Source organism: Ornithorhynchus anatinus, chromosome 20, assembly GCF_004115215.2.
Source record: "Ornithorhynchus anatinus isolate Pmale09 chromosome 20, mOrnAna1.pri.v4, whole genome shotgun sequence".
Lineage (NCBI taxonomy): Eukaryota > Metazoa > Chordata > Mammalia > Monotremata > Ornithorhynchidae > Ornithorhynchus > Ornithorhynchus anatinus.
Window position 1 is genome coordinate 3,804,390 of NC_041747.1, and position 26,094 is coordinate 3,830,483.

The 26,094-nt window shown below is 44.9% G+C and overlaps 1 protein-coding gene across 9 annotated transcripts in view; it reads left to right on the top strand.

Annotated features, from left to right (window-relative positions):
• The window catches only part of FRY (FRY microtubule binding protein), a 262,289-nt gene extending 236,884 nt beyond the window's left edge, over positions 1-25,405 (top strand). For 5 of the 9 annotated variants that reach the window (XM_007668511.4, XM_007668507.4, XM_007668510.4 and 2 more), the window contains 12 exons: positions 1,610-1,618; positions 4,787-4,987; positions 6,263-6,424; positions 8,425-8,591; positions 10,934-11,123; positions 12,964-13,113; positions 14,264-14,362; positions 15,325-15,408; positions 18,225-18,242; positions 20,361-20,471; positions 22,046-22,248; positions 23,978-25,405. In XM_007668511.4, the coding sequence (XP_007666701.1) occupies positions 1,610-1,618; positions 4,787-4,987; positions 6,263-6,424; positions 8,425-8,591; positions 10,934-11,123; positions 12,964-13,113; positions 14,264-14,362; positions 15,325-15,408; positions 18,225-18,242; positions 20,361-20,471; positions 22,046-22,248; positions 23,978-24,236 (1,653 nt within the window). In that variant the 3' untranslated portion in view covers positions 24,237-25,405. The remainder of the gene's footprint in view (positions 1-1,609; positions 1,619-4,786; positions 4,988-6,262; positions 6,425-8,424; positions 8,592-10,933; positions 11,124-12,963; positions 13,114-14,263; positions 14,363-15,324; positions 15,409-18,224; positions 18,243-20,360; positions 20,472-22,045; positions 22,249-23,977) is intronic. The other 4 variants (XM_007668509.4, XM_007668508.4, XM_029048275.2 and 1 more) reach the window with 4 other exon arrangements.
• Positions 25,406-26,094: the final 689 nt, after the last annotated feature.

Sequence of the window (26,094 nt, forward strand, 5' to 3'; positions counted from 1 at the left end):
GACTTGCCCAACATCATACAGCAGACAAGAGGCTGAGCCAGGATTAGAACCCAGTTCCTTCTGATTCCCAGGCCCGTGCTTTATCCACTAGGTCACGCTGCTTTGTTTCTACCATTCAAGGGTGGATTCGATTCTCAATCTTGGTTACCGATTTAGTCTCTGCTCACAGATTGAGAGTTAAGAATTGCTTAAATTAAATTAACTAATTGCAGTAGAAATGAGAGGAAGTCTCCAGAGCAAAGCAAGGAAAAAATTTTGAGGGTGGCACATTGGGAATAATTATTTAACATTTTGGGAACATCAAGCTCCATTTAATCTTTAGTGCTGTAACAGGGAGGAAAATATGAGGTCAATATCTGAAAACAAAAATAATTCTGCACTCTATTTTTTGCAGCCCATTAAATATTGAACAAGTCACCTTATTTTAAAAAATCAGGGTTTCTTTCAACCTAAAATGATGGTGGTGGTGGTCGTAGTAATAGGATTTATTAAGACCTTACTCTGTGCAAACAACTGTACTAAACCCTGGGTTATTAAGATGAAAATTAGCCGATATCCTTGGTCTTCAAGGGGCTCTCGTCTAACAATAAGACAGACACACAAGGAATGGTGAAACAATAAGGAATAGAAAAATAACATAAAAAGATAAGGATCATAGGAATTACAATTTCATGCTTCTTTCCAGGCGGGCAGGGCTGTTCAGAATCCAACATTTACAACAGGCCCTGCCTCAAGAAACCCAACCCCAGAAGTTCTTTAGAGATACTTGTAGGAAAGCCCAAGGGTTGGAAAATAATGGTTAGATGTAAAATGATTGTGTTGTGATAACGGGGACTTTGAGTTTAACTTCTTTTTTTGCTGATCCTGGTAGATTGAAAGGGGATATTTAATGTAGGCTTACAACTAATGGAGAGTTGCGCCTAGCCGGACTTGAGAGAGATCCAGTGTTCAGGAGTTGCTGACATTTACCACTCATCTTTGATTACTCGTTCCAGAGATTTCTGATCAGTTAGTTGAAAATATCAAAGAGTAATCAGCTTCTGTAGTTCATTCCCCTGCCGAAGGTTTGGAATCCAATTGTTTGTTTTTTGGTTTTTTTTTTTAAAGGAAAAAACTTTAAGGAGCTACAGGTGCTATCGTGTTTATGTTCCGGGAAAGACTCAGTCTGTGAACTGTGAACATTCTAAACCCTGGAAACTCTCTAGTTTTTTGCCAGTTTATGTTCCTCCTGTATATCTCCTGGGGTGATGGGGTGAATGGTGAATTCTCTCACCGTTCCACAACATGCTGAACAAAATAGTTATGGAACATCCAAATTGATCTCTGCTGAGGAAAACAATTCTAAAAATTGGCACTCTTTAATCAACAGTGGTCCCTCACAGGTTATGACTTTGGGGGTGTTTCATCCTAGCTGTTGCTTCAAGAGTTGGTGTGTTGGGGTTTTTTTGGTTTGTTTACTGAAATGAGGCTGCAGAAGTAAATCTCTCTAGAACTGTTTGTAGTTGGGGGATTCTAGAATGAATGCTCTTTTAGTTTTCTGGTATCTTCAATATAATCATTTTAAATAGATCTTTTATTTGTTTTTCTATCCGTTCTATCTGCTATCCAGGAACTCCAGGTAAGATAATGCTACTTTTAACTCTGATACGCTCATAGATGTATCATTACAGACATATAACAATATAATTGCTTTTTCCTCCCTTTCAGTTTGTGTGTTGTGAACGAAGGGGGCTTCCGTGGCTGCTGTGTTGCAAAAATATTTTCCGACATTTAGGGGCATTTAGATATTTGGGTTCTATAGCTTACTATGTGCCAAGTCTCCAAAGTGCATGTTCGTAGCTCTTTGGGGAACAGGAGTTTCAAAGAGGTGCTATTGCCCACACTTGGTGTCTAGTACGAGAGGAACTATCTTTAAACATTTTTAGTTAGGCATTCACTAAAATCCCAGAATTCCTGGATAGTTGGCTAATCTGGTCACTTGTTTCATCCAGTTGTCCTAAAACGCCGGGGTCACATTCTCCCAGAACTCACGTTAAGGAAAACTAGCCCTTCTGCACTCTCACCTTCAACACGAAACCCCAGTGTGCTGCATCCCACAGAGTCGAGCTGTTGGATGAATGAGAAGCCGCGCGGCCTCTGTCCAGAGCACTATCCTGGGCATCAGAAGGACCTGGGTTCTAATCCCGACTCTGCCGCTTGACTGCTGTGTGACCTTGGGCAAGTCACTTAACTTCTCTGTGCCTCAGTTAACTCATTGGAAAATGGGAATTAAGACTGTGAGCCCCATGTGGGATGTGGACTTTGTCCAACCTGATTAGCTTGTATTGACCCCATTGCTTAGTACAGTGCCTGGCACATAGTAAGCGGTTAACAAATACAGTAAAAAAAAATTATCCCGAGTTCCCTAATGGCATTTTAGCTCAAACACAGAGTTAGAGCATGTGCTGAGGCAGAACTGGATATAGTTACAACACATACTCGCAGAATCTTTTTTGCAAAGTGAACTGTGCCCCCCCAGTGGTGTTTACTGCTGACAAATATTCCTTCCGCATCTCTTCCCTTGCTAGCTGCTTTCATTTTTCCTTTGTTTTTTGTCCCTTCTACTCTTCCTTGGACACTGGTCCTTTTTTAACAAAAGCGCTCCTCACTTCCGGCTCTCTTTCACCTTACCGACATTTACAGGGAACAGCAGAAGCAGGGGGGTGAGATTTGAGCCATACTCTCAGGCCATTATCAGAAAAAAGAGGGAGATGGTATATCGTGATCCACAGAATGGGAAAATGGTGGCTGGGGAATGATGTGACCCTGGTTTCTCTTCTTCATTCCTTCACCAGTTGAGCAAAGTGAATCCTTTTTTTCAGGAGCAAGATGAAATTTTAGCTCACTTTTTGGGACCTGGCTCAAGGGGATCGGAATTGCTAATCCTAAGGGAAAGACTAGTGAAAAGAGAGCAGGTTGCTATAATAGAGGCTTAGACTAGTTAGTATTCAGAAAAACAGCTGTAACTTCAGCATCCATCATGTATCTTGAATCAATGCATGACTTACTGGAAAGAGCTGGGGACTGGGCATCAGAAGGCAAGAGTTCGAATCCCAGCTCTGCCACCGACCTGCAGTGTGACCTTGGAAAAGTCATCAACTTCTCGATGCGGGCTCCGTTTCCTCAACTGAAAAACGGAAATGAAATGCCTGTTCTCCCTTTGTCTTAGATTGTGAGCCCCATGTGGGACAAGGACTTTGTCCATTCTGATCATTTGATATCTCCCAAGTTCTTAGTACAGTGCTTGGCACCTAGTAAACTCTTAATAAGCGCTATCATTTATCAATAGCTAGGGAATGATAAATATGATCTCTGCTGCTGTTCGCTGAGCATTTTGCTTTGTAACACTAATACCAGAGTAAAAAATGCTTTCTTCCCTCAGTGATATCCGGCTAGATGGTGATTGTAAAGGCTACTGCTACTGTAGGAGATTTCTTGAGTTCATCAGATATTCCTTTGGATCCTAAACACTGCTTTCTTTTTCCTGCATTTCACCTCAGTCATAAAAAGATTTCTTCACTGCAAATTGTCCTTGCGTGATTCAAATCAGTCCTGTGTGACAGTCCTTAGGGAGAGAAAGATTCCAAATTTTCATTAGTTTTTCCATTTCCTAGTTCAAGCTTACTTCTACCCTGAATATTTTAATTCTCACTAAATCAATCAGTCACTCATATTTATTGAGTGCTTACTGTGCACAGCATACTGACAAAGCATTTGGGAGAGGACAATAGAAGAGGGAAGAGGAGAAGCTTATAGTGCCAGGGATGAAAATGGGAACACTCTGGAAACTGAAATTGTTTGCTTGCTTATACTTTGGCATCTTGGAATATTATTTGCATATTTTTCCTGATTTAACATTCCTCTTTCTCAACCCCAATTTCAACTGAGGGTGAACTATGTCTTGGATGTCTAAGGGTGACGTCTGAGGGTGGTACTGATCATATTTGGTAAAAAACAGACTTCTAAATGGAAAAATTGGAGCTGTTTTTCTCCCTCTGTTGACTTTCAGTCCATCTCTAAATCCATCTCGGGTTTGAGATGGGCCATTATATAGCCGGGAAAATAAACCGTATCCCCTTTCTGGTAAGACTATCACCAAGGCTAGGCTAGAGCAAAGTTCATCTACGCTGCTTTTGCCTTTACGTTGCGCATGTCTGGTCATGTAATGCCCAGCTACATCCAGGTCCCCTTAACGCTGTATTTCTTCGTTATCTCGGTGGACACAGTTGAGGTATAAACAAGCTGGATGGTCTAGTTTCTGGTCTTCTGACGAAATCATACCCAAGGTATTCGTGAATGTCCTCTGTTTAGAGAGCTCCGTACCTTTTACTATTTCAAAAGTAATTTTTCAAAATCAGCTTTCATCAACACCAGAGTCTATTGATCTGTTTCAGATTTTTGAGGGCGGACCTATAAGCTCTCATGATTTGCCTGGTTCATCTTTGAAAGGAGGAAAGTCACCTACCATACTAGGAGGGAATTGAAATTTCCTTTGCATCTCTCTTTTTGCTTTCTGGGGGACTCCTCTGAAGTAAACAGTTTACTCTAAAACTGCTTAAAACTGCACTGATGGGTGCCTTTATTACTCTGCCTGTATTTTATAGACCTGAGCGGGGTTTTTTGCACAAAGTAGTTGAGAGTTCACTGGGAAAGGTTTGCTTCTGAAATGAGAAGCAGTGCCGAGGGGGTGAAGCGGGGATGTAGAATCCTGGCCTAGCGAGCAAACTTCCCCGTCTTCTGATTTCAGGGCGAGAGCATGGACAATTTCAACTGGGGCGTGCGCCGGCGGTCTCTCGACAGTCTGGACAAGTGTGACATGCAGCTCCTGGAAGAGAGCCAGCTGTCCGGAAGTACTCCCAGCCTAAATAAAATGAACCCCGAGGATTCGGATGAGTCGTCGGAGGACGAGGACCTCACAGCCAGCCAGATCCTTGAACACTCAGACCTAGTAAGTGGCTACTGAACCATCCGGGAAGCGGGTAGATTTTTAACGGTGAATCCCTCTGAAACGCTCCCGTCGCCATGTGGAACAACTTGCTACGAGGTACATAACTAGAACCTGGGATGGTGGGTACCATTTAGCATCGCAGTTCCTAGACAAGAAGCCAGTACTCAAAGACTCTTGCACGGGCCTGGGAGTCAGAGGACCTGGGTTCAAATGCCGCTCTGTCACTTGTCTGCTGAGTGATCGTGGGCAAGTCACTTAACTCCTCTGTGCCTCAGTTTCCTCAAGTGTAAAATGAGGATTACTATGCCTACTTAGACTGTGAGCCCCATGTGGGACAGGAACTGATTAACCTTTATTTACTTAGAACAGTATTCGACACATAGTAAGTGTTTAACAAGTATCATTTTTTAAAAAATTAACTCGGGAGAACTTGGGCTCCTCCATGATGGATTTCCCATTTTGTTTGGGATTTTTTCAGTCCTGTGCCAGAAGGAACACCTGTGTTTTAGTTTGTTTTTCTTCTTCCTCATGTGTGAACTGGGGCCTAAATCCTACTCCCTCCTACTAAGGCTGTGAGCCCTGTGCGGGACAGGAACTGTGACCAACCCAATACCTATATCTACCCCAGGGCTTAGAGCAGTGAAAAGCAGCATGACTCAGTGGAAAGAGCATGGGCCTGGGAGTCGGAGGACATGGGGTTCTAATTCCAGATCTGCCACTTGTCTGCTCTGTGAGCTTGGGAAAATCACTTAACTTCTCTGTTTCTCAGTTACACCACCTGCAAAATGGGGATTAAGACTGTGAGCCCCTCGTGGACGTGGGCTGTAACCAACCTGATTAGCTTGTATCTACCCCAGCGCTTAGTAAGGCGCCTGATACGTGGTAAGAGCTTAAGAAATACCATCCTAAAAAAAGGCAACGGAAACCCAGGAAGCATCAGTTCTGACAGGCTGAGGTTTTGCCAGCAGGTCTTTATGCGGATGAATTTTTTTAATTTCCTTGATTTCTGATCTTTTGGGAAGTGTGGCAAATCCAGAGAGATTTCTTAATCAAACGTCTTTAAGCTCAGACATCTGACTCACCCACATCAGGATGTTACCTGTCCCCTCGAGCTATGTTTAAAATACAGCACATATAGTGAAAAAAGATACCGGTTATGAAATGAGTAATTCTGTAAATGAAGACAAGTTTATGAACCACAGTGGGAACTTGGATTAAAGGGATTTTCAAATGAGTCCCTTCACCATGGCTTTTTGTCCCGCTCTCTCCTAACAGATCATGACCCTCTCCCCCTCCGAGGAAGCTAGTCACATGGAATCGCTCCCCTTATCGTGTGACCCGACTGCCGAACACCCACATTCTTTTAATGCGAGAACATCCAGCTTTGACGTTGCTCTACCAGCTGGGAATAATCAACAGGTGTCTGAGAGTTCTAAGGTGAAGTAATCAGTAGATGCTATTTATTGAACACTTACTGGGTGCAGAGCAGTGTATTAAGCGTTCGGGAAAGTACAGTAAAACCGAGTTGGGAGACAGGTTCCCTGCCCACGACGAGCTTAAGTTTAGGTGACTGTGGTTATAGTTCTGTCAAAATTTAACCTTTGAAACTCTTCAGAATTTCTTAGTTTCTCGGGGTACTGAATGTGTGGGATAGATTTGATTCTTTCTCTGTCTCATTCCATGTGAGAGCCCACCCTGCATTACATTCAGGGTTGGGAAATACGCCTCCTGCCCTCGAAACTTGTGCAGGCCAACTTCTTATTCGTCAGAGGGATTTGATTTTTGGCCTTCAGGAAATGAAGCATTTTGCCCAGGAATGCCACTAATTAAGGGCAAGGCCAATCTTTATGTCTCCAGAATGGCAGTGTTTGGGAACATTGCAGCTATTGTTAAAGCTAAAGTTGACCAAACAATAGCCCAAGCAGGGTGTGGGCGTCTGTATGCCGTCCATGGGATTTTTTCATGTGGAGGAGCCAATCGTGGAGTTTGCCCATTCACTGCAATTCTGGGTTTATGGCATCCTGACAGAAGATTAAAATCCAGTCGCAGTATTCTCCCAGATTTGCACAAAACACTTGTGACCAGCTGTCTGAAGTGAACCGTGCCTTACGGACATACCTCTCTTTTTCTGAAAGGTTGGTAAAAATTATTGGTATGTTCTTGTTTACGGGTGGTTTCTTCAATTTGTAACTTTTATTTCCTCCTAAATTCCGTTGCCTTCCACCATAGGGTAGATGGCCCTGTGCCCTTTCAGTTAATTTGATACATATAGCCGAGCCTTTTATAGTGTGAAGTTGGAGGAGTTTTTGAACTTGGTTGACCAGCGCTCTGTTTGTGGGCCCAAAGGGCAATACTATTTGCAATAGTATTTAGTAAGTGTTTCGAATGTGCAGAGCACTGTGTTAAGTGCTTGGAAAGAGCACACAGGTGGGAATTAAATATTGTCCCTATCCCTTGGGGCCGGGGAGCGGGTTCACAATCTAAAAAATAGTAGTCATGTTAGTTGTAATTAGTTCGCTAAAGTTTCAGGGACCTTGCAAAGGCATGAAAATTTTGTCTAAATGAGAAAGCTTACCCCCCACCCCCCACCCTTTTTTCTCCTCCTGCTTTGCCAAAAGAATCTTAGGAATCTTCAAGAGGTCAGCCTGCTGCCTCCATGGCCCTAATTAGTGGCCAAATATTAATAGAGGCTACTTTCTGAATCGTGGAGAGGAGTCCAATTTGTGCGGGCTTTTAATTCTACTCTCAGGGTTTTGTTTTAAGAAACGGACTGAAATCCCTACACATACTTTCCCCCGCCCTCGTCTGATCTGCCCTGTTGCTTTCCTTCCTCACTTAAAGCACAATCAGTTCTCTGCTAATATCTCCCCCCCACCCCACCCCATCCCCTACTCAGGCACAGACACACCCTCCTTTTCCGCTTCCCTTGATGTGTCTCTTTCCTGCCCCTCATTGATCCAAATTCTGCTCAGCCCAGAGCCCTCTGAGTCCGAATGTCACGGCAGGGAGTCAGTCAGCCCCTCCACCAGGGCAGCAGCTGTTAGGGAGACTACCCTGCCTTGTCTTACCGCTCCTTGGGAAGCAGAGTGCCGCTGCTGTTATGGCTGAGGGCATTCCTTATTTGGAAAAGGCCAAGAGAAAGCAGGAGGCCAAGATATCAGCCACCCTGGGAGCATTCGACTGGAAGCCGGAGAAGAAAGCAGGGAGGCAGAAAGAGGTTGATGGGAGACTTCCGTTAAGGAGAAAGCGGAATGTGCGGCATTTGTGGGTAGATGTCCGAGCCTGCGCTAACAATGCCTGTTTCCTACCATCATCGGGATTTTGCTCCTCTTTGGATTAAATTTCCTTTCCTTGAACACAGTTCACCCCAGCTGTTTTCTCGCAGCTGCAACATTTGGGGGATTCTTGTTATTTTTATTTTTCTGTTTTCGTTTCAGGCCGAAGTGACACTTGAGGAGGAAGACACTGCTGTTCATGAAGATGACCTTTCGGGGTCGACCAATGAACTTCCGGCGACCTTTGAATGCAGTGACAGCCTTAGCCTAGATATGACAGAGGCTGAAGAGAAAGGGGAACGAGCATTGGACCAGTACACTCTTGCAAGGTACCGAAACAGAAAAGTCCTTGTTCAGAACCGAATGATGTCATCTTTACTTCGTATGTGTGTGGCACTTCTATGTTCCAAAGCGCTTTTACGTGTCTTATCTCACTCTTGTCCTCACATCATCCCTGTGAATAATGAAGAGGTGTTTGGTACTCTCCCCATTGTACAGAGGAGAAAACCGAGGCCTAGAGAAGGTAACATAGCAGTCCAGGGACAGAGGTTTGGAACTAGAACCCAGGTCCTCTGAAACCCAAACCCGTGCTCTCTCCACTGGTCCTGGGATGACTGAGTCTCATGAACCAAACATCCACAAACCTGAAACATAATTTGGCCAAGAGCCACAGATTAAAAAAGACTCTTTTAATCAGAATGGCAAGCAGACTTCCACGAGAGAACAGCAGGTGAATGGTGCTAAGCAGGGGGAGTTTCTATCGGTGTATCTGTATTTGGAAGGACAGAGTGGGCTGATAGCAGGAGGTAAGCAAAAGATAGGAGGGGCTGAGGGGTGGAGTCCTGGGCCACACTTTTGTTTAGCTAAAACCGAAGTTAAAATTTAAACTTCAACTAGATAGTAATAATAATAGTGGTATTTGTTAAGCACTTATGATAACCAAGTAGTAATAATAATGACGCTGATGGTATTTAAGTGCTTACTATGTGCCAAGCACTATTCTAAGCACTGGGGTAGATACAAGGTTGTCCCACGTGGGGCTCCCAGCCTTAATCCTCATTTTCCAGATGAGGTAACTGAGGCACAGAGAAGTTAAGTGGCTTGCCCAAGGTCACACAGCGGGGCCGGGATTGAAACCCACATCCTCTGACTCCTAAACCCGTGCTCTTGTCGCTAAGCCGCGCTGACTCAGTCCCTGTCCCGCATGGGGGGGGGGGACGGTCACAGTCTAAGTAGAAGGGAGAACAGGTTTTGAATACCCATTTTACAGATGAGGAAACTGAGGTAGAGTGAAGTTAAGTGATTAAGTGACGGAGCTGGGATTAAAACCCAGGTTCTCTGTCTTCTAGGCCCCTGCTCGTTCCACTAAATCACTGCTTCCCATGTTATACTCAAAAACTGCTCTGTTTCATTTCCGGTGGATAGAGCCTGCTTCTGAGAGTCAGGGCACATGAGTTCAAGTCCCAGTTCTGCCACAGCCCTGCTGTGTGATCTTAAACCAAGTCACTTAATCCCTCTGTGCCCCAGTTTCCTCCACTGTGAAGCGGGTATATTAAAGCCCTGCCTCTCCAATCAATTATTGGTATTTATGGCTACTTACTGTGTGCAGAGTGAAGACCCTCTGGGAAATAAAGGTACTCTATAAATTCTTGGTGCCATTAATAGATGTGCTAGGTTTGAATTATTGTCATGGGAGTCAGGGTAGAGACTTGATCTGTTCAGAACCCTTACCTGAAAGTTCAGATTTAGAAGCCTTTTCTGATGGGAAAGATGAAAATACTTGCTGAGATTGTCCAGGTTTCAAAAAACCAGACAGGGGAAATCTTGAATGTCTTAAGGAGAAAACTTTATTTTCATTTGACCTTAAGACTTCACAGAGGGACTTTCCCTGTGGCTGACTGTCTTGACTGGGAAGGGAAAATAGAGAAGGGGTCCAGGAAGGAGCTCTAGGGCAGACTTATAGCAAACAGTGAGAAGAAAAGCCCCTAAAAGGCCTTATGAAGCTGACAGAAATTGATCCAGGCACTAAAGCCTGCTGAAGAGGGAATGATGAATGTCAGTGTCTAGGGCCAAATGGCTGAGGAACCAAATCAAAGCTTTCCAATCTGTGGGCGTAAGAAACATCAGTTGTGTTCTTGAAAAAAGAATAGCCGAACTGAAAACTGAAAACACACCTCTGTTCCAAAGACGTGCGGCAAAGAAGATTGAGAGCCTAATTGTACTTCTTCCCCCCTCTCCTCTTTCCCCTCCTCTTCCCCTCACTCTCTCTCTCTCGTTCCTGGAAAGCAGAGGAGAGTACACACAGTCTGAATGCCAGAATTCCCATTTGGAGAAAGGGAAGTTCCTCCTCTTCGTCCTTCCCTCTGTCTTGGACCTGGTCGTGTCGGAAAACGCGAGGGGCACGCTGCTGCCCGAGGCCAGAAGAGGGGAGGACGAGAAGGTGGGAGAAGACAGGTAGATCAGCTCGAAGAGATTGTGGGTGCGACAGTTACAGTCCACATCAAAGAAGAGGGATTTGGATGCAGAAGGAGAAGAAGTACCAAAAGAGCAAGGAATAGTGAGGGGCTGTTTCCAGTATTCGAGATTTCGAGGTTGCGAGAGCTTTGGCTAGGTGGTCCTGTGAGAAGAACTTGATTACTTGGTGTTAGAGATGGCATTTCCTCTCTTCCAGCTTTGGCGAAGGCAACCGGAGCGCCTCGCCTCCCCCCTCCCCTTTCTTCTCTGCCATCCTCGCCGCCTTTCAGCCAGCCGCATGTGACGATGCAGAGGAAGCCTGGCGCAGCCACATCAACCAGCTTATGTGCGACTCGGACGGTTCCTGTGCCGTGTACACATTTCATGTGTTCTCTTCCCTGTTTAAGGTAAGGGTGAGGCCTTGGATTCCAGACCCGGGAACCCCAAGGAAGTTATGGATCTTGGGAGGCAGTGGGACCAGTAGAAAGAGCAAGGAGCTTGGGAATCCGGAGACCTGGGTGGTAGTCCCAGCTCTGCCATTGGCTAGCTGTGTGACTTCGGGCAAGTTGCTTAACCTCTCTGGGACTCAGCTTCCTCAGCTATAAAATGGGAATAAAAAATTCCTGCCTCGCCCAGCCTCACAGGCATGTTGTGAGGACATAATGAGATTGGTGATGTGGCAGCACTTTGGGAAAAATAAAGGTGTTCTATAAATTTAATACACTCTTATAATAATCATTATTACTACTATTACTATGGTTATCTTTTGCTCTGTCTCATTTTCTCTTTTTCCGCCCACCTTTAACCCTATTGGCTTCATCCTTTTCTCCACTGAAACCCCTCTAGACTGTAAGCTCATTGTGGCCAAGGAATGTACCAACCACCTCTGTTGTATTGTTCTCTCCCAAGATCTAGTACAGTGTCTTCCACAGAGTAAATGCTTAATAAATACCATTGAATGACTGATGGATTTTTGGTGGGCAGGGAAACCTTGGTTGCCTTCGTCCCTTTGGTGATTGTGACTTTAAATGCCTGCTCCTAGCGTAACATCTTAGGTGGCAAAATCGTAATAATAATTATTATGGTATTCATTAAGTGTTTATTGTGTGTCAAACACTGTTTTAAGTGCTGGAGTCGATACAAGGTAATCAGGTTGGACACAGTCCCTATCCCACATGGGGCTCACAGTATAAGTAGGAGGGGGAACAGGTATTATTGGACCCTCATTTTACAGATGAGGGAACTGAGGCACAGAGAAGCTAAGTGACTTGTCCAAGGTCACGCAGCAGGCAAGTGGCGGAACTGGGATTAGAACCCGGATCCTTCGGCTCCCAGGCTTGTGCTCTTTCCTTTCGGCCACCCTGCACCCACAAAGGTCTGGTAACGGCTAATTAAATGTGGCTGGGCTGAGAATTAGTCATGATCCCGATCCTGAGATGGGATGATCTTTCAAGTTGGAGTGGAAGGCACCCTCTCCCACCCACCTCATCACTAACGGTGTAAAGCGCGGTCATGTAATGAATCTGAATCCCGTTGAATTTCATTTGTGGGGCAGTTTGGGAAGGTTTCACAAAGGACGTGATTGTAGTCTGGTAATTTCTTGCCAACCCTGGATTTGAAGAGGGACGGAGGTCCAGGCCAGTGGGAGGACATGAAGGAAGGGTCAGCGACAAGGCAGATGAGCTCGAGGTACAGGGAGTAGGTTGGCAATAGAGGAGTGAAGTGTGCCGACTGGGTCGTACTAGGAGATGAGCGAGGTGAGGTAAGCTGACTGAGTGCTTTAAAGTCGGTGGTAAGGAGTTTCTTTTTGATGCCGAGTTGGATGGACAACCATTGAAAGTTTCTGAGAAGTGAGGAGGTGTGGACAGAATGGTGGGTTTTTTGGGTAGAAAAATGATCAGGTCAGCAGAGTGAAGTAGGCACTGGCAGGGGAGAGATGGGAAGAAGACAGGTCAGTGAGGAGGCTGATGCAGCAGTCAAGGGAAAAGACATTCTGGGAAAAAGTTGTTCTTCCACTGCCAGGATGTGATGTCTGCAAGCGGCTCATAGCAACAGCATTCCAGGATCCTTTCAGCTTGTGTGCGGGACGAAAGGATTGTTACTCAGTCTCTTTACATAAACATTCATTTCCCCTCCTGGGAATGGCCCGTTCTCTTTCGCCAGTATTGTGTAAAGAGGAAAAAATAGTCCTCACAAAGGTCGGCCGCTCTTGGCTTGGACCCTCATGGGAAATATTTTGTCTTGCAGAACATTCAGAAAAGGTTCTGCTTCCTAACTTGTGACGCAGCCAGCTACCTGGGAGATAACCTGCGGGGCATAGGATCAAAGTTTGTGAGTTCTTCGCAGATGCTGACCTCCTGCTCAGAGTGCCCTACTCTCTTCGTGGACGCCGAGACTGTGAGTAGTGTCAAACCAAGACTGACAACGGTTTAGATTTTTGTGGCTACGGCAACAGGTAGAGGTCCCAGCTCGGGGTAGGGAAGAGGCTCCCCCCACCAACTGTGCCTTAGTGGAGTTGAAGAAAGATGAAGAATTTTTCATCAGTTTGGTGTTTGAGGAAAGTGCTTTTGGGAATGAATCGTGAAATCCTCTCAGACCTGGTCAGGACCGTCTCAAGGGATGGGAAGATAACTCAGCTTGTCCGTGGCCCCTCTGATTAGACTGGAAAAGAGGCTCCTCTCTGTAAGGGTGATGAGCATGGGGATGGTACCTCCCTGATCCGGTGTAACGTGGCAAACCTCGACCGAATAAGCCTAGCAAAATCAAAGTCTCAAAGGGCAAGGTTAAGATCATCGTGGCTCTTGCAGCCAATGACCGTGGGCTTTGGTTTTGCAAGTTAAATGAAAGGGCTGGGCCCCAATAGAGTTCCATTTGTGGGAATATTGGTACTTGGCGAGAGAAAGATCCAGATTGGGAACGTTTGGCAAATCAGGGCCTGTCGGGTGGAGGATCCAGAGTCTGGTGCTGTGCCTTCAATTGTACTGCTTTTGGGGATGTCCTCTTGCAGTGTGAAGTCAAATGGAAATCGTTTCTCATCGTAGGGTGGAGTACTGGAGAGCACCATTGAAAGCAGCGAGGGTTAGTGGCAAGAGCCCGGGCTTGGGAGTCAGAGGTCGTGGGTTCTAATTCCCGCTCTGCCACTTGTCAGCTGTGTGACCTTGGGCAAGTCACTTAACTTCTCTGTACCTCAGTTACCTCATCTGGAAAATGGGGATGAAGACCGGGAGCCCCACGTGGAACAACCTAATTACCCTGTATCTACCCCAGTGCTTAGAACAGTGCTTGGCACATAGTAAGCGCTAAACAAATACCAACATTATTAAGCCAGATCTACCTTACTTGGGAAAGTACTTACTTACTCTATTCCTATAGCACTTTCCAGGCCATTTGAAAACTGCTTTGATAATAAATCTTGGAGAATGTCAGCTTTGGCTGCCCCAAAGACACTGTATGGTGTTCCTCTTTTTGTAGTCATTGTATGAGATCTGGACATCTAGTGTGTTGGACTTTCCAAGCCATTGATGTCAACTTGTTTTTCTTTTTGTAGCTACTCTCTTGTGGACTCCTCGACAAGCTCAAATTCAGTGTCCTTGAACTGCAGGAATACCTGGACACCTACAACAACAGAAAAGAAGCCACGCTTTCCGTAAGCCCGTCTTCTCTGCCCCTGCTTGTGCCTGGATTTTCATAAATTAATATAAGCCCAATTATCCACTCCCTCTGTGGTTTTGGAATGAGGGGAGGCCCAGAGGTGCTCATGAAATACAGAATAAAGACGTGACATTTGCCCTCCCCGCAGTGAGTTTCCGGGAAGGCCCCAGTGGGTATCACGGGCCAGGAAGGCCTCTGTTCTTAGGAGTTGCCAGTTCCTTGAAGAGGGAGAGGCTAGGGATGCGGAAGGGTAAGATGACCAAGCACACCGTGGCTACCGTTGTCCTATCTGGCAGCTTCTCCCGCCTGGTTCCCCTAAACCGGTTAGGAACCAGAACATCCTTCCACATCTTCTAGCAGTGCCCCCCTCCTCCCCACAGCAAGCGTGGAGACCACCAACTCGCTCCCAGAGATTCTCCCCTCCAGACAGATGGAAGCATTCGTGGCAGGAAATATTTCCGAGGATATACCTGTAGTGCCCTCCTTCAACTCTTCTAGTCTCAGGAAAGTGTGGGTGGACTAGATTCTGACTCGTTATCTCTATTTGAGATCGTAAATGATACTTTCCCTGGTGGTGGAAATCTTTTTTTCCATTGTTTTCAGACTCGTTTTGGTAAATCAGCACTTCCCGCAGAGTCAACCTAGTCGAAGCCTATCCTGTAATGCCAAATGAATTGAAATGAGTAACTAGTGACTTTGTTATGGGTATTCAAAATGGTGGGGTCTGCCTTGCCAGGTACAAAGGCACCTGAAATCCATCCTTAAGACAGGGTTTCACAGTGAGAAACATGTACGTCATTGAACCCTTGGCCACTAAGAGGTATTTTTGGTTCACTTTTGGTTCCAAAGTAGTGATGATGGATGGATGATGTAGCAAACCTAGTTTTCATTGTGTCAGGTGAATGAAGAATGACTCGAGCTGAGTATCTTTCAACTCTCCCTTTTTTCTGGAAACAGTGGCTTGCAAACTGCAAAGCAACATTTGCAGAAGGATCCAAAGATGGAGTCATTACTTGCCAGCCAGGGGATTCAGAAGAAAAGGTAATGAAAGAGCCAGAAGTATTTTTTCATTTCCGTGCATTTGTGTGCTGTTTCTTGACCCCCAAAGAAGCCTCTGCCCTGAGCTTAAGGCAAAGTGAATGTTGTTTGCTTTGGGGTTTCAGATAAAAGGGAAGACATCTCTTTTCTGTAAGTTGGCCAATGGGTGAAATAAATCACCAGTAAAATGAAAGTAAAAAGGCTTAAGCCACTTTAAGTGCCAAGCTGAGGGTATCAGGTTGATTTGAATTTATCAATTCAAAATAATATAGTTCTATGAACTCTTGATATCCTTTTTTACATTTACAGTACAATTCCTTTCTAGGAAGTGAGGTGTTTATTAGCCTCAGCAGAACCTAGCTAACTCTCATTTTGCTAAACCCCTAAAGACCTGACTTTCATTTTTCTAGACCCCTAACTCATTTTCCTAACAATCCGCTCTCCCATTCCCTCTGTTGATTGCCAATCGCTGCAGGGTGAGATAGCTCATTCAAAAGAATGAAGCCCACTAAAATGCACTCGCTAATATAACAGAAAGTATGAAAGTCAAACTGAATTTCTCTCATCAACATTCGAAAAGTGGTATTTTGTGATTTCCCGTGTCTGATCTTCCAGGCAAAGTTTTCCTGCAACTAACATGAATAGAAGACTTGTGTGTGATGGAAATAATTTTCATGCAGTGAAATGGGACGTATCATGAGTTAACCATCAAAAGGCTTCTTCCCCCAGTATGTCTAATTCCTGATGGGTTAAAGAGTGTTTCAGCTCTAAACAGTAGTTTGAATTTGACCGAGTGGGAAATGACCAAAAATAGTTACCGTCGAAGAAGTTTCTGTTCTGGCTTGGTCTTCTCTGTCCTCAGTTCCCGATCAACAACTTTACTTCTCACAGTTAACCCTCAGTGACCCCTGATTCAGCCACCTCAGAGGTGGGACCAGATGTCTAATGAGTGCAGATGTGGATCGTGAAACTTGAAGACTGGGTATCCTTTCTTTAAAAAGTTCTTTAAAAAGGAAGAAAGATGATTCTCTGTAAATAATTCTGAAGAGACAAGCACTCTTCACCCCCACCAGAGAAAAATCAAACTGGAAATCAAGGTGAGGGTGGGGGGAAGGGGTGGGAATAGGCCATCTGGAGCTCTGCTGCCTGAGAAAGTGAGGAAAGGGCTCACTCTCAGACCAGAGGGAGTGGAAAATGACTCTGCTTCTCATTCCCCAATAAATGTTAAAGGAGTGCCAAAGAGGAAGAAACCAGAGCCAAAGTCCCGGCCCTCAGACCTTGATTTACCTTCTGTTGAATGTGGAGGATTATCTTTAATTTGACTTGCAGTTTACTTAAAGCAAGAGACCGTGGAATTTATGCAGCTTTGTTCTTTCCTCTTCTTCCAAAACGTGAATTCATATTAAATGCATAGTTATTGTCAGACTCAGGTACTAAGCGTTTTGATCAGATTGAAAGATGTTCTCAAATTCAGCAACATAGAACTGAAATGCAACAAGATCTGACCCAAGATCAGTGTGCTTCCAAATTTACCTTAATCTGTCCTTCTCTTCTTATGTGAACTCAAATTTCCCAGTAAACCGCTTGGTTTTGGAAACTTCGTGAGACTGCTAATCTATAGCTATTAAATGACCAAAAAAAAAAAAAAAAAAGATTCAGTTAATAGTAAAAGCTCCAGTATCTAAAAACCTCAAACTTTAAAGACGAGTTAAATCCAGAGTCAGAAAATTTGCCCTTACGGATATATTTATTCTCAAACATCAGTGAGCTATAATGGATAGCTGTGGGAGGGAGGTGGGAAGTAATTCTTAATAACATCATCTTAGTGTGTTTGAAATTATTTTCTCTTTAATAACATAAACTATTTTTTATCAGCATCACCAGTACAGGTGAACTGAGAGATAGGGACTGGAATTTTGGTTATCCTTTATTATTCCCCAGCACTTAGTACAGTATTTGACATCCAGTAAGTGCTGAATAAATACCCCTGAATGAATGGGGCATTCTCCACACTGCAGAAATGCATAAACATAATGAAGTCAGAGGTTAGTAGGTGATGGCACAGTGGCCTTTTGGAGCCCGTCTTTCCTGGAAAGATAATGACTTGGACCAAATTATTTTATCCTCAAGTGCCAAGGACTTTACATTTTGCTGGCAAGTGATGGACCCAAGGGTTTGGAATTAAGAATCAGCAAATTAGTCTTGAACAGATACTGCCCGACTCCTAGGCGTTCAATCGATGGATCAATCAGTGGTATTTTTTGAGTGCTTCCTGTGTGCAGAGCACTGTATTAAATGCTTGGGAGAGTACAATACAGCAGAGTTGGTAGACCCCTTCCCTGCCTACAAGGAGCTTACAGCTTAGAGACGGAGTCAGACATTAAAATAAATTACAGGTAGGTACAACCTGTGGGGCTGAAGGTAGGGTGAATATCAAGTACAGATTCAAGTGCCCAGGTGACCCAGAAGGGAGAGGGAGTAAAGGAGAGGAGGGTTTAGTGCGCAAAGCACTACTGTGTGCGAAGCACTGTCCCAAACGCAGATGAGCATGCAAAAGACCTGATTTCTGCCCTTGAGGAGCTTGCAGTCTAGCGGATTTCCCAGTAGCATCTTGCCACTGTAACCCGAGTTCATTTCTGTGCTGTGCATGCTATTTGGGCAGAAGGTTTGCAACCAGATAGTACTTGGAGGCAAGCGATGCTAATACTGCTGATCTTTATGCTCTCGAGAAAGGCTGGGCTTTCTACTGCATGCATTACACTGACACTCTACTTTCTTTCCTTTCCTTTTTTTTTTCCTGTGCCATGCTTGCTGTGTAGCAAATGGAATCTCTTGCAGTAAGTTGAAGTTCTTTCATACTCTTCGTCCATCTAAGAGATGGGCTTATAAAAAATACCCCAATTTGACTTTCCCGTTACATCTTGTAGCATGTTTTCCCCTTTCATCTCCATTTTGATTTATTTCTGAGATTACTAAAAGATGCAATGTAGTATTGTAGTAGTATTCTGAGTTGTCCCCCAAAGCAGAAAGACAAATTGCAAAAATTTAGTATTATCATCGGATCCTTTGGAGTGCTTAATTCTATTTTGGGGGATCTGATGTCTAATTTTTTTAAGAGTCAGAGCTCTAAGATTTCCGCCACTGGATCGAAGAGCTGTCTTAATAGCTTCTAAAAAGCAAAGTACCATGTTTTGGTATCTGTTGGTAACGTCTGGTCATTACTGATTACGAATTGGGTTTTCAAGTGTTTCCATAAAGAAAAGTTTGTTAAATGACCTGGCATTCAAGTGCTTTAATAAATCAAGTACAAGTCCAGTAAAAGTTGGTTGATACATGGAACTTCTTTTACTTCTCACCTAATAATACCACCACCCTGTTTTTTGTTGAATGCTTTTGTTTTTCCAAAGCAACTTTCACATCAGTATTTCTCACCTTATCCTCACAATATCTCTGCAGAGTAGACTCCGAGAGGCAGGTATTATTATCCCCATTTTACAAATGAGGCAGCTGAGGCCCATAGAGATTAAATGACCTGCTCATGGTTTCCACGGCAGGCCGGGGACAAAGCTAAAACTAAAACCCAGGTGTCCTGAATCCCAGGACCACGCTCTTTCCACCTGACCACACTGCCTCTTCTCGTTACCAGTGCAACGGGATATGCTAAATACAAGTGATTTTTTTTTCTCCCCCAGAGGCAGGAACACATTTGTCTAATTTCTTCAAACATAGTTATACCTTTAGTGTAAAAATAAATGTCGGATGAAGTTTCTGTTGTTAAACTGCACAAGTCACACTTTCTTTCCTGTGCCGAATTGAAAGTTCTCCTCTCAGACTCTTTTTGGGAAACAGAAGTGCACCCTCTTGTCCAAAATGCCGAGCAGAGCCTAGTGTGGCTCATTTGTGTTTCCTCAGGAGAAAGGAGAGCTCACTGATACCGATGTTACCCTCCTGAAGAGAGATCAGAACACTTGATTCTGATTAAGTGACAACTATATGGTCAAATATTTGGTGAAAATTGACCCAGATCTGACTGAAACCTTTATTATTATTTTTGAACAGTCTCCTCTCTCTAGAAACCCACAGTCTCACAGCTAGATTTTGGAGGAGTAACTTTAAACAGATGCAACTACAAGGGGGAAGAGTGTGGCTCAGGTTGCAACAGGCCCCATTTGGGAATACCTTTTCCATCCAGAGGATGACAGTCAGCATTACCTTTTAAATGAAAACTGGGTGTATGAAATGCCAGATTCATCTCTCGGGGACCATTTTTTTCACTTGGCTTTTTGTTTTATAAGAAGTTTTGAAAGTATTCTCCCCATGTGACTTTTTGATGCAAGTCCTCTGGCTGCCATGTGGGATTTCCACTTTGTGGCAAGAAAAACTTTATGGCTCTTTTGGTCAGTTTTGAAAGATATGGCTGTGGACCAGGTCATTAATGGCCACTACAAGAATTGTGGGTGGCACTTTCCTACAGTCTTGAGAAACTCATGATCAGCTTAGTATTTCCAAACTGTCTGCTCAGCCAGCTTAAGATATTGTCTTCCAACTATCCTTTTAATCAAAGGAATTACTCAGTTTTAAATGTCATTTATCTGCCATTGCAAAATTAGAACCATCTTTAGGGAATAATTTTCAAGCATTCAGACTTAATAATTACGATGGAAATTGGGCAGAATTCACTAGAAGTAGCCCCTTTCGTTCTTTCTTTGACTTTACACCACGAACAACTCCACGGAGATTCACCAGTTGTTGTGGGGGGAGGGTTTGTTGTCTTTTTTTTTGTTTTTCAGTTGTTTCATTTTCCATTGAAATTGCTGATCAGAACTGGTTAACTGAGAAATATCTCTGGCCCAATGAAACCTTCATTTGTTTTTCAAGAATGACATCCCTCCCCCATCCCCCAAAGCCAACTGTCCCTTAATAACCATTTCTTCCCCTGTAAATTCTTTCTTTAGCAATTGGAACTGTGTCAGAGATTATATAAGCTACATTTCCAGCTGCTGTTGCTTTTTCAGTCGTACTGTAAGCTCATTGGCCAGGTGCATGAAGTTAGTTCCATGCCGGAGGTAAGTCCTAAGCCGAGCCAAGTCCTCTCAGATAATCACTTTTGTTGTGTTTTTCCTTTCATTATGGCATTGTTGATATCAAACATATACTGTCAAAGTAACCCCCTGCCACCTGTACTAAGCACTGGGGTAGATACAAGCTTATCAGGTTGGTTACAGCCCATGTCCCACTTGGGACTCACAGTCTTAATTCTCATTTCACAGATGAGGGAACTGAGGTACAGAGCAGTAGCTGACAAGTAGCGGAGCCAGAATTAGAACCTGAGGCCTCTGACTCCCAAGCCCAGGCTCTTTCCACTAGGCCCATGCTGCTTCTTTGATTGTTTCTTCTAACCATTCACTGTATCGTCACTTGATGGCCTGGAATTGGAGTCAGAGCTTTGTGAAGGAGGTCCCCAAAATAATCTAAAAATGATGACAACTGGATAAAGAGGAACCATGATTCTTAACTGATCATTTAAAAAAAAATGTGTAGGGGGGAAATGAAAGGAGCCACATCTCATGTTTTATGCCTTCCCCAAGACCTAAGACACACCACAAATTAACATCAAATTTGATTTAAAAGGACAGTTCTAGTTTTACCCAGGAAAGTAACAAAACTAAAATCTACGTAGCTTTAAAATGGACAATTTGGAGAAAGGCATTTACAAATTTCAAAAAGGAGCTCCCTAAAATCATAACATCTTATAAAAGCAGGATACTTGTAGATCGTATTAGATAAGGGTTCGGTTTCTATGCTATCACTGAATTCTGGAATGGGCTTACAGTTTCCAAATTGAGTGTGTGGAGCAAAATTGTCATTTTTCTCCTACAGTGTAAAAATCCATAGAGTAGGAAAGAAATGACAAAGGGCTTAAGGCTTCAAAAAAAAATAAAGGTAGAAGGTGTTTCAAATCCATCAACTTTCCTTTATGGAAATAGTCACAGCTGAAATCACTGGATAAAGCATTTTAATTTCTTATTGCCTCACTTTGGCATGTACCGGAAATCAAATCGCTCTGCATTTTATAATGTCTGCAGTCGTCTGGCACATTACATTTTCACTCCAGCAAAGGGCTCGCCCATGTGCTCTACCATCAACTGGCCATTTCCAGAGGCCAGTCGTTCCGATTCTGCCACCCGAAAGGAAGGAGGCCTTGGCTTTTACAAGCTCTGGAAATCAGTAATAGCTCTACTTTGGGGCTTTGCCCATCTTCCTTCGCCTCCTCAAGTTTGTCTGTCATTCTTTCATCCGGTGACCCAAGAATGGGTGGTAAAGGATATCATGGAGAATCGTCCAGAGCTCTTTCCACCTGCTGGCAAAATGAAATCTGAAGCAAAGGCATGGGAAACGCACCGCTCTTAAATGAAACATATGCGTACCTACGTAGGATGCCGTGTCCCCACTGGCGAGGCTTGTGTCTGCATATGGAAAATGGCTACCTGCCCCTTTGACCCCAGAACACGCAGTGAGTCAGGGTCACCCTTGGTTATCAAGATTTTCAGGCAGTACCATATCTGTGTCCCCATGGAGCCCGAGGGCACACCTATCAGAGGGAGGGTAGGAGTTCCAAGTGGATTTATTCTTCCTCCAGCTGCTGAACATGTCTCGCGAACTGAGTGACTTGAAGAAACACCTGAAGGAAGCCACCACGGCCATCGCGGCCGACCCTCTCTACATCGATCCCGCTTGGCCGGAGCCCGCGTTCGGTTCCACGGAAGCGGCCATCCAGGCCATGCTGGAGTGCCTGAAAAACAACGAACTCGGCAAAGCTTTACGGCAGATCAGGGAATGCAGGCAAGTCTTCCTGGATGCGAGGTTTCTTCATTTAAGGCGTGCGCTCATTGTCGTTTGAGAAGTGGAAAGTGGAGGAGTTGTGGGGTCTGTTAAGTGCTAACAGTGTGCTAGCCACTGCGGTAATTACAAGGTACTCTCTGCCTGTCTTCCCCACTTGACTAACGGAGGGAGAGTCCTCCAGCAATCTGGCTCTATCTGGAGCATGACGGGTTTTCTTGCCTCCTCAGCCCAAGCTACCTGTGAGTGTTTTTCCTCGTTTTTGACTGTCTGTAATATTTATTGAACTCTTACTGTGTGCAGAGTGCTGTACTAAGTGTTTGGGAGAGTACAGTATAGCAGAATAACAGGCACAATCCCTGCCCACAAGAAGCCTACAGTGTAGAGACGAGCTTACAGTTCCTTGGGGTATGTGACGCTACTGTGGCCCATCCTATTAAGTAGGGCCACATTTCCAGTTTATTGGTGTCGCTTTTGTTTTTGTTTTCATGGTATTTGTTAGGCACTTACTGTGTGCCAGGCACTGTACTGAGCAATGGGGTAGATACAAGCTCATCAGGTTGGACACAGTCCATGTCCCACATGGGGCTCACAGTTTTAATCCCCACCTTTCACAGATGAGGTAACTGAGGCACAGAGAAGTAAAGTGAGTTGCCTAAGGTCCACAGCAGGCAAGTGGCAGAGCTGCGGTTAGATCCCAGGTCCTTCTGACTCCCAGGCCTGTGCTCCATCCACTAGACCACCCTGCCTCACTGTGGATATTATCCCTGCTTTCCAAATAGCTAATAACCCCATTCAAATAGAATGAACACACTTTGCTCCTCTCTTGACAGACACATCAATCAATAGTACGTATTCAATACCTACTGCCTTCCGAGCACTGTGTTAAGTGCTTGGAAGGGCACAGAAGAGATAGAAGACATGATCTCTCTGTGAAATTTACTGTGATGTCTGTGTCGCCTTCGAGACTCTAAGGGCAGCTCCTTATGGGCAGAGACCAGGTCCACCAACTCCTTTACAGTGCTCTGCGCATAGTGATTGACCCCTGCCCTCAAGGACCTTACAGTCCAGTAGGACTGATGCTTTTTATCACCTCAAAAATGTTAGGAAAGGTTAAAGTGTACACAATAATAGCTGTGATATTTGTTAAGCACTTACTATGTGCCAGGCAATGTACGTAGCCCTGGGGTGGAAACCAGCAAATCGGGTTGGACATAGTCCCTGTCCCACGTGGGGCTCACAGGCTTAATCCCCATTTTACAGATGAGGTAACTGAGGCACAGATCTATCAAGCGACGTGCCCAGGGTCGCCCAGCAGACAAGTGGTGGAGCCAGAATTAGAATCCAGGTCCTTCTGACTTCCGGACCTGTACTCTATCCACTAGGCCATGCTGCTTCCCTTATTTGGAAATTGGCATGGAAATAATTCAAAGGGCAGTCAATTCCCATCCCTAAAATTGTGAGGGGGACGTGCTGGGAACATAGACACTGAGGTAGTTTTTCAGGACTTGGGCCCCACACAAGTCCACACAGCTGATTTTCCACAAGTTTCAAAACGGGGCAAATTTGACTACTCAAGTACGTTTCCCCTTTGAGAAGGCCATGTCTCCGACTCGGAGCCCAAAGTAATTTGAGCCCTGGACGCTCCAAACCCTCGCCGCTTCGCCGGCACGATAAGGACGCATCCAGGTAGTGAAGCTACAGACGGGTCTCGCCTGTGTCTCCCTTGCAGGAGTCTGTGGCCCAATGACATCTTCGGCAGTAGCTCCGACGACGAGGTCCAGACGCTGCTGAACATTTACTTCCGGCATCAAACGCTGGGACAGACGGGCACGTACGCCCTGGTGGGCTCCAACCAGAGCCTGACCGAGATCTGCACCAAGCTGATGGAGCTGAACGTAGAAATCCGCGACATGATCCGCCGGGCTCAGAGCTACCGGGCCGTCACAACATTTCTTCCGGACTCCAGCGTCTCCGGCACGAGTCTCTGACCAGAGCCGCTCCCCCGCGGGCCGCACTAGCCGAGGAGTGCTGCCCTGCGGGAGTGAGGGCGCGTGGTGTCTTCTCTGCTTTAGAAAGGCTCGGTCAGACCGTTCTTCCTCTTGTTCCCTGTGGGACTTTATCTCCAAGAAAGTGGGCAAAGCCCCAAGCGTATAGCAATACCGACAGAACAGAGGGAGCCTCTGGCGACCCGGATGACACCAGGCCTTCATGTTGCGCCGCACAGGCCCGTCACTAGCGCCTCACCGGGCACTGACGACTCACTGCTGAGGTAGCGATGGGCAGTGGGTCCCGGAGCCCACTCCAGTGAACGATCCCTTCCTTTCTAGAAACTTACATTAGGTTGGCAAAAGTGCAATGTTTCCTTCGCTCAAGAATATCTTTTTCAGTATCCTTAAAACTTGTACCTCCCCCCACCCCTAACACCCCCCCACACACCCTGCCTCTTTTTTGTTGTTTTGTTTTTGGCTGAGGGAGCGGGCAGAATGAAGCTGACCACCAAACGTTTTGAGGCGGTGGACCGGAAGCTGAGAGCCTGGGTAGACGAAATTGCAATTGTAAATGGACTCCGATTCCAGTGGACACTGTAATTTGCGTATAATTACTGTATCTCAAACGAGCTGCTACAAAGTACATTTCCTAATGTTGCTAGGCTACTGTCTCTGAAGGTACTGGATTGCTCTACATAGGTCTGTTATTAGGACCCAAGGACCAGAAATGGTCTTGGTAGATTTTTTTTTTAAAGGATCTTGGCTGCTTTTTACTAGAAGGTTGCTTTTATGAACATATTTATACTCTGAAAGGATGGTTGCTGATTTGAATTAACTTTGCCGTTTTGTAGAAATTAGACATCCACCTTGCAGGACTCTGATTGTTGCCCCATTGTGCATGCATATTTTTATTTAATGTCCGTGTGGAAGACAAACGTCAAAGGTGAAATGCAAGTTCACCTCATTCCATAACAGGTCGTATTTTATTTGTAATATAGAAAAGGTCATTCATTCTTCTCGGTTCCCCCCCGCCCCAGACACACATATCTAAATGCTGTCAAGTGAGATGGGGTGCATGCAAATCTCTTGCCCTCGAAGACGCTCCTGATCAAACATGATCCATGTAACTTATTCGCTCTGTAAATACACTTAATGTTTTTGTGAAGTAACTTTGTTTGACATTTTATTTAGTACATCCATAGACCTAAAAGATATGGGTCTGTAACCCAACGCTGGATCGAACCCGCTAATGAAGATTTTCTGCTCGACCGTCTGTACCCCGGCCGACGGAGTCTGTGCTCTCTCTGGGGTGCGGACCCAGACGATCCCGGGCAGAGAAGGCACCTTCCATCATGGCTGCTTGTCTGGAATCTACTTGAAAATAGATTGGAAAATAAATCAGGGAGAAATGGAATGCATCAAAATTTAGCACCGCTGTGCCAACTTCAGAGGGAAGACCAGCTTTTTGAAAATTGCCGTTTCCTTAACGAGCAGACAGAAAAACGAGCCTCTTGCCCTGCTGGGGTAACACCGTCCGTAAAGGCGTTGGTCTGGTGGGATTGTGCTTGGATGGCAGGTTAATTTTGGCCCCAGCAGAATACAGAAAAATGTCACTGCTATAACCAGACTGTCTGCCAATGTTTCCCCATGCAGATGTTGCTCCTGGCATCTTTGAGACAAGGCTGATTAGTTCCAGAGGGGTGCATAAGAAGTCTTATTTACCAGGTTTAAAAATTTTTAAATGCAGGTCCTGTGTGGGATTTTCAGGGGCTCGTGTTCCACTAGACCGTAAGCTCCTGGAGGATAACTACCCACTCTATTATATTGTACACTTCCAAGTGCTTAGTTCAGTTCTCTG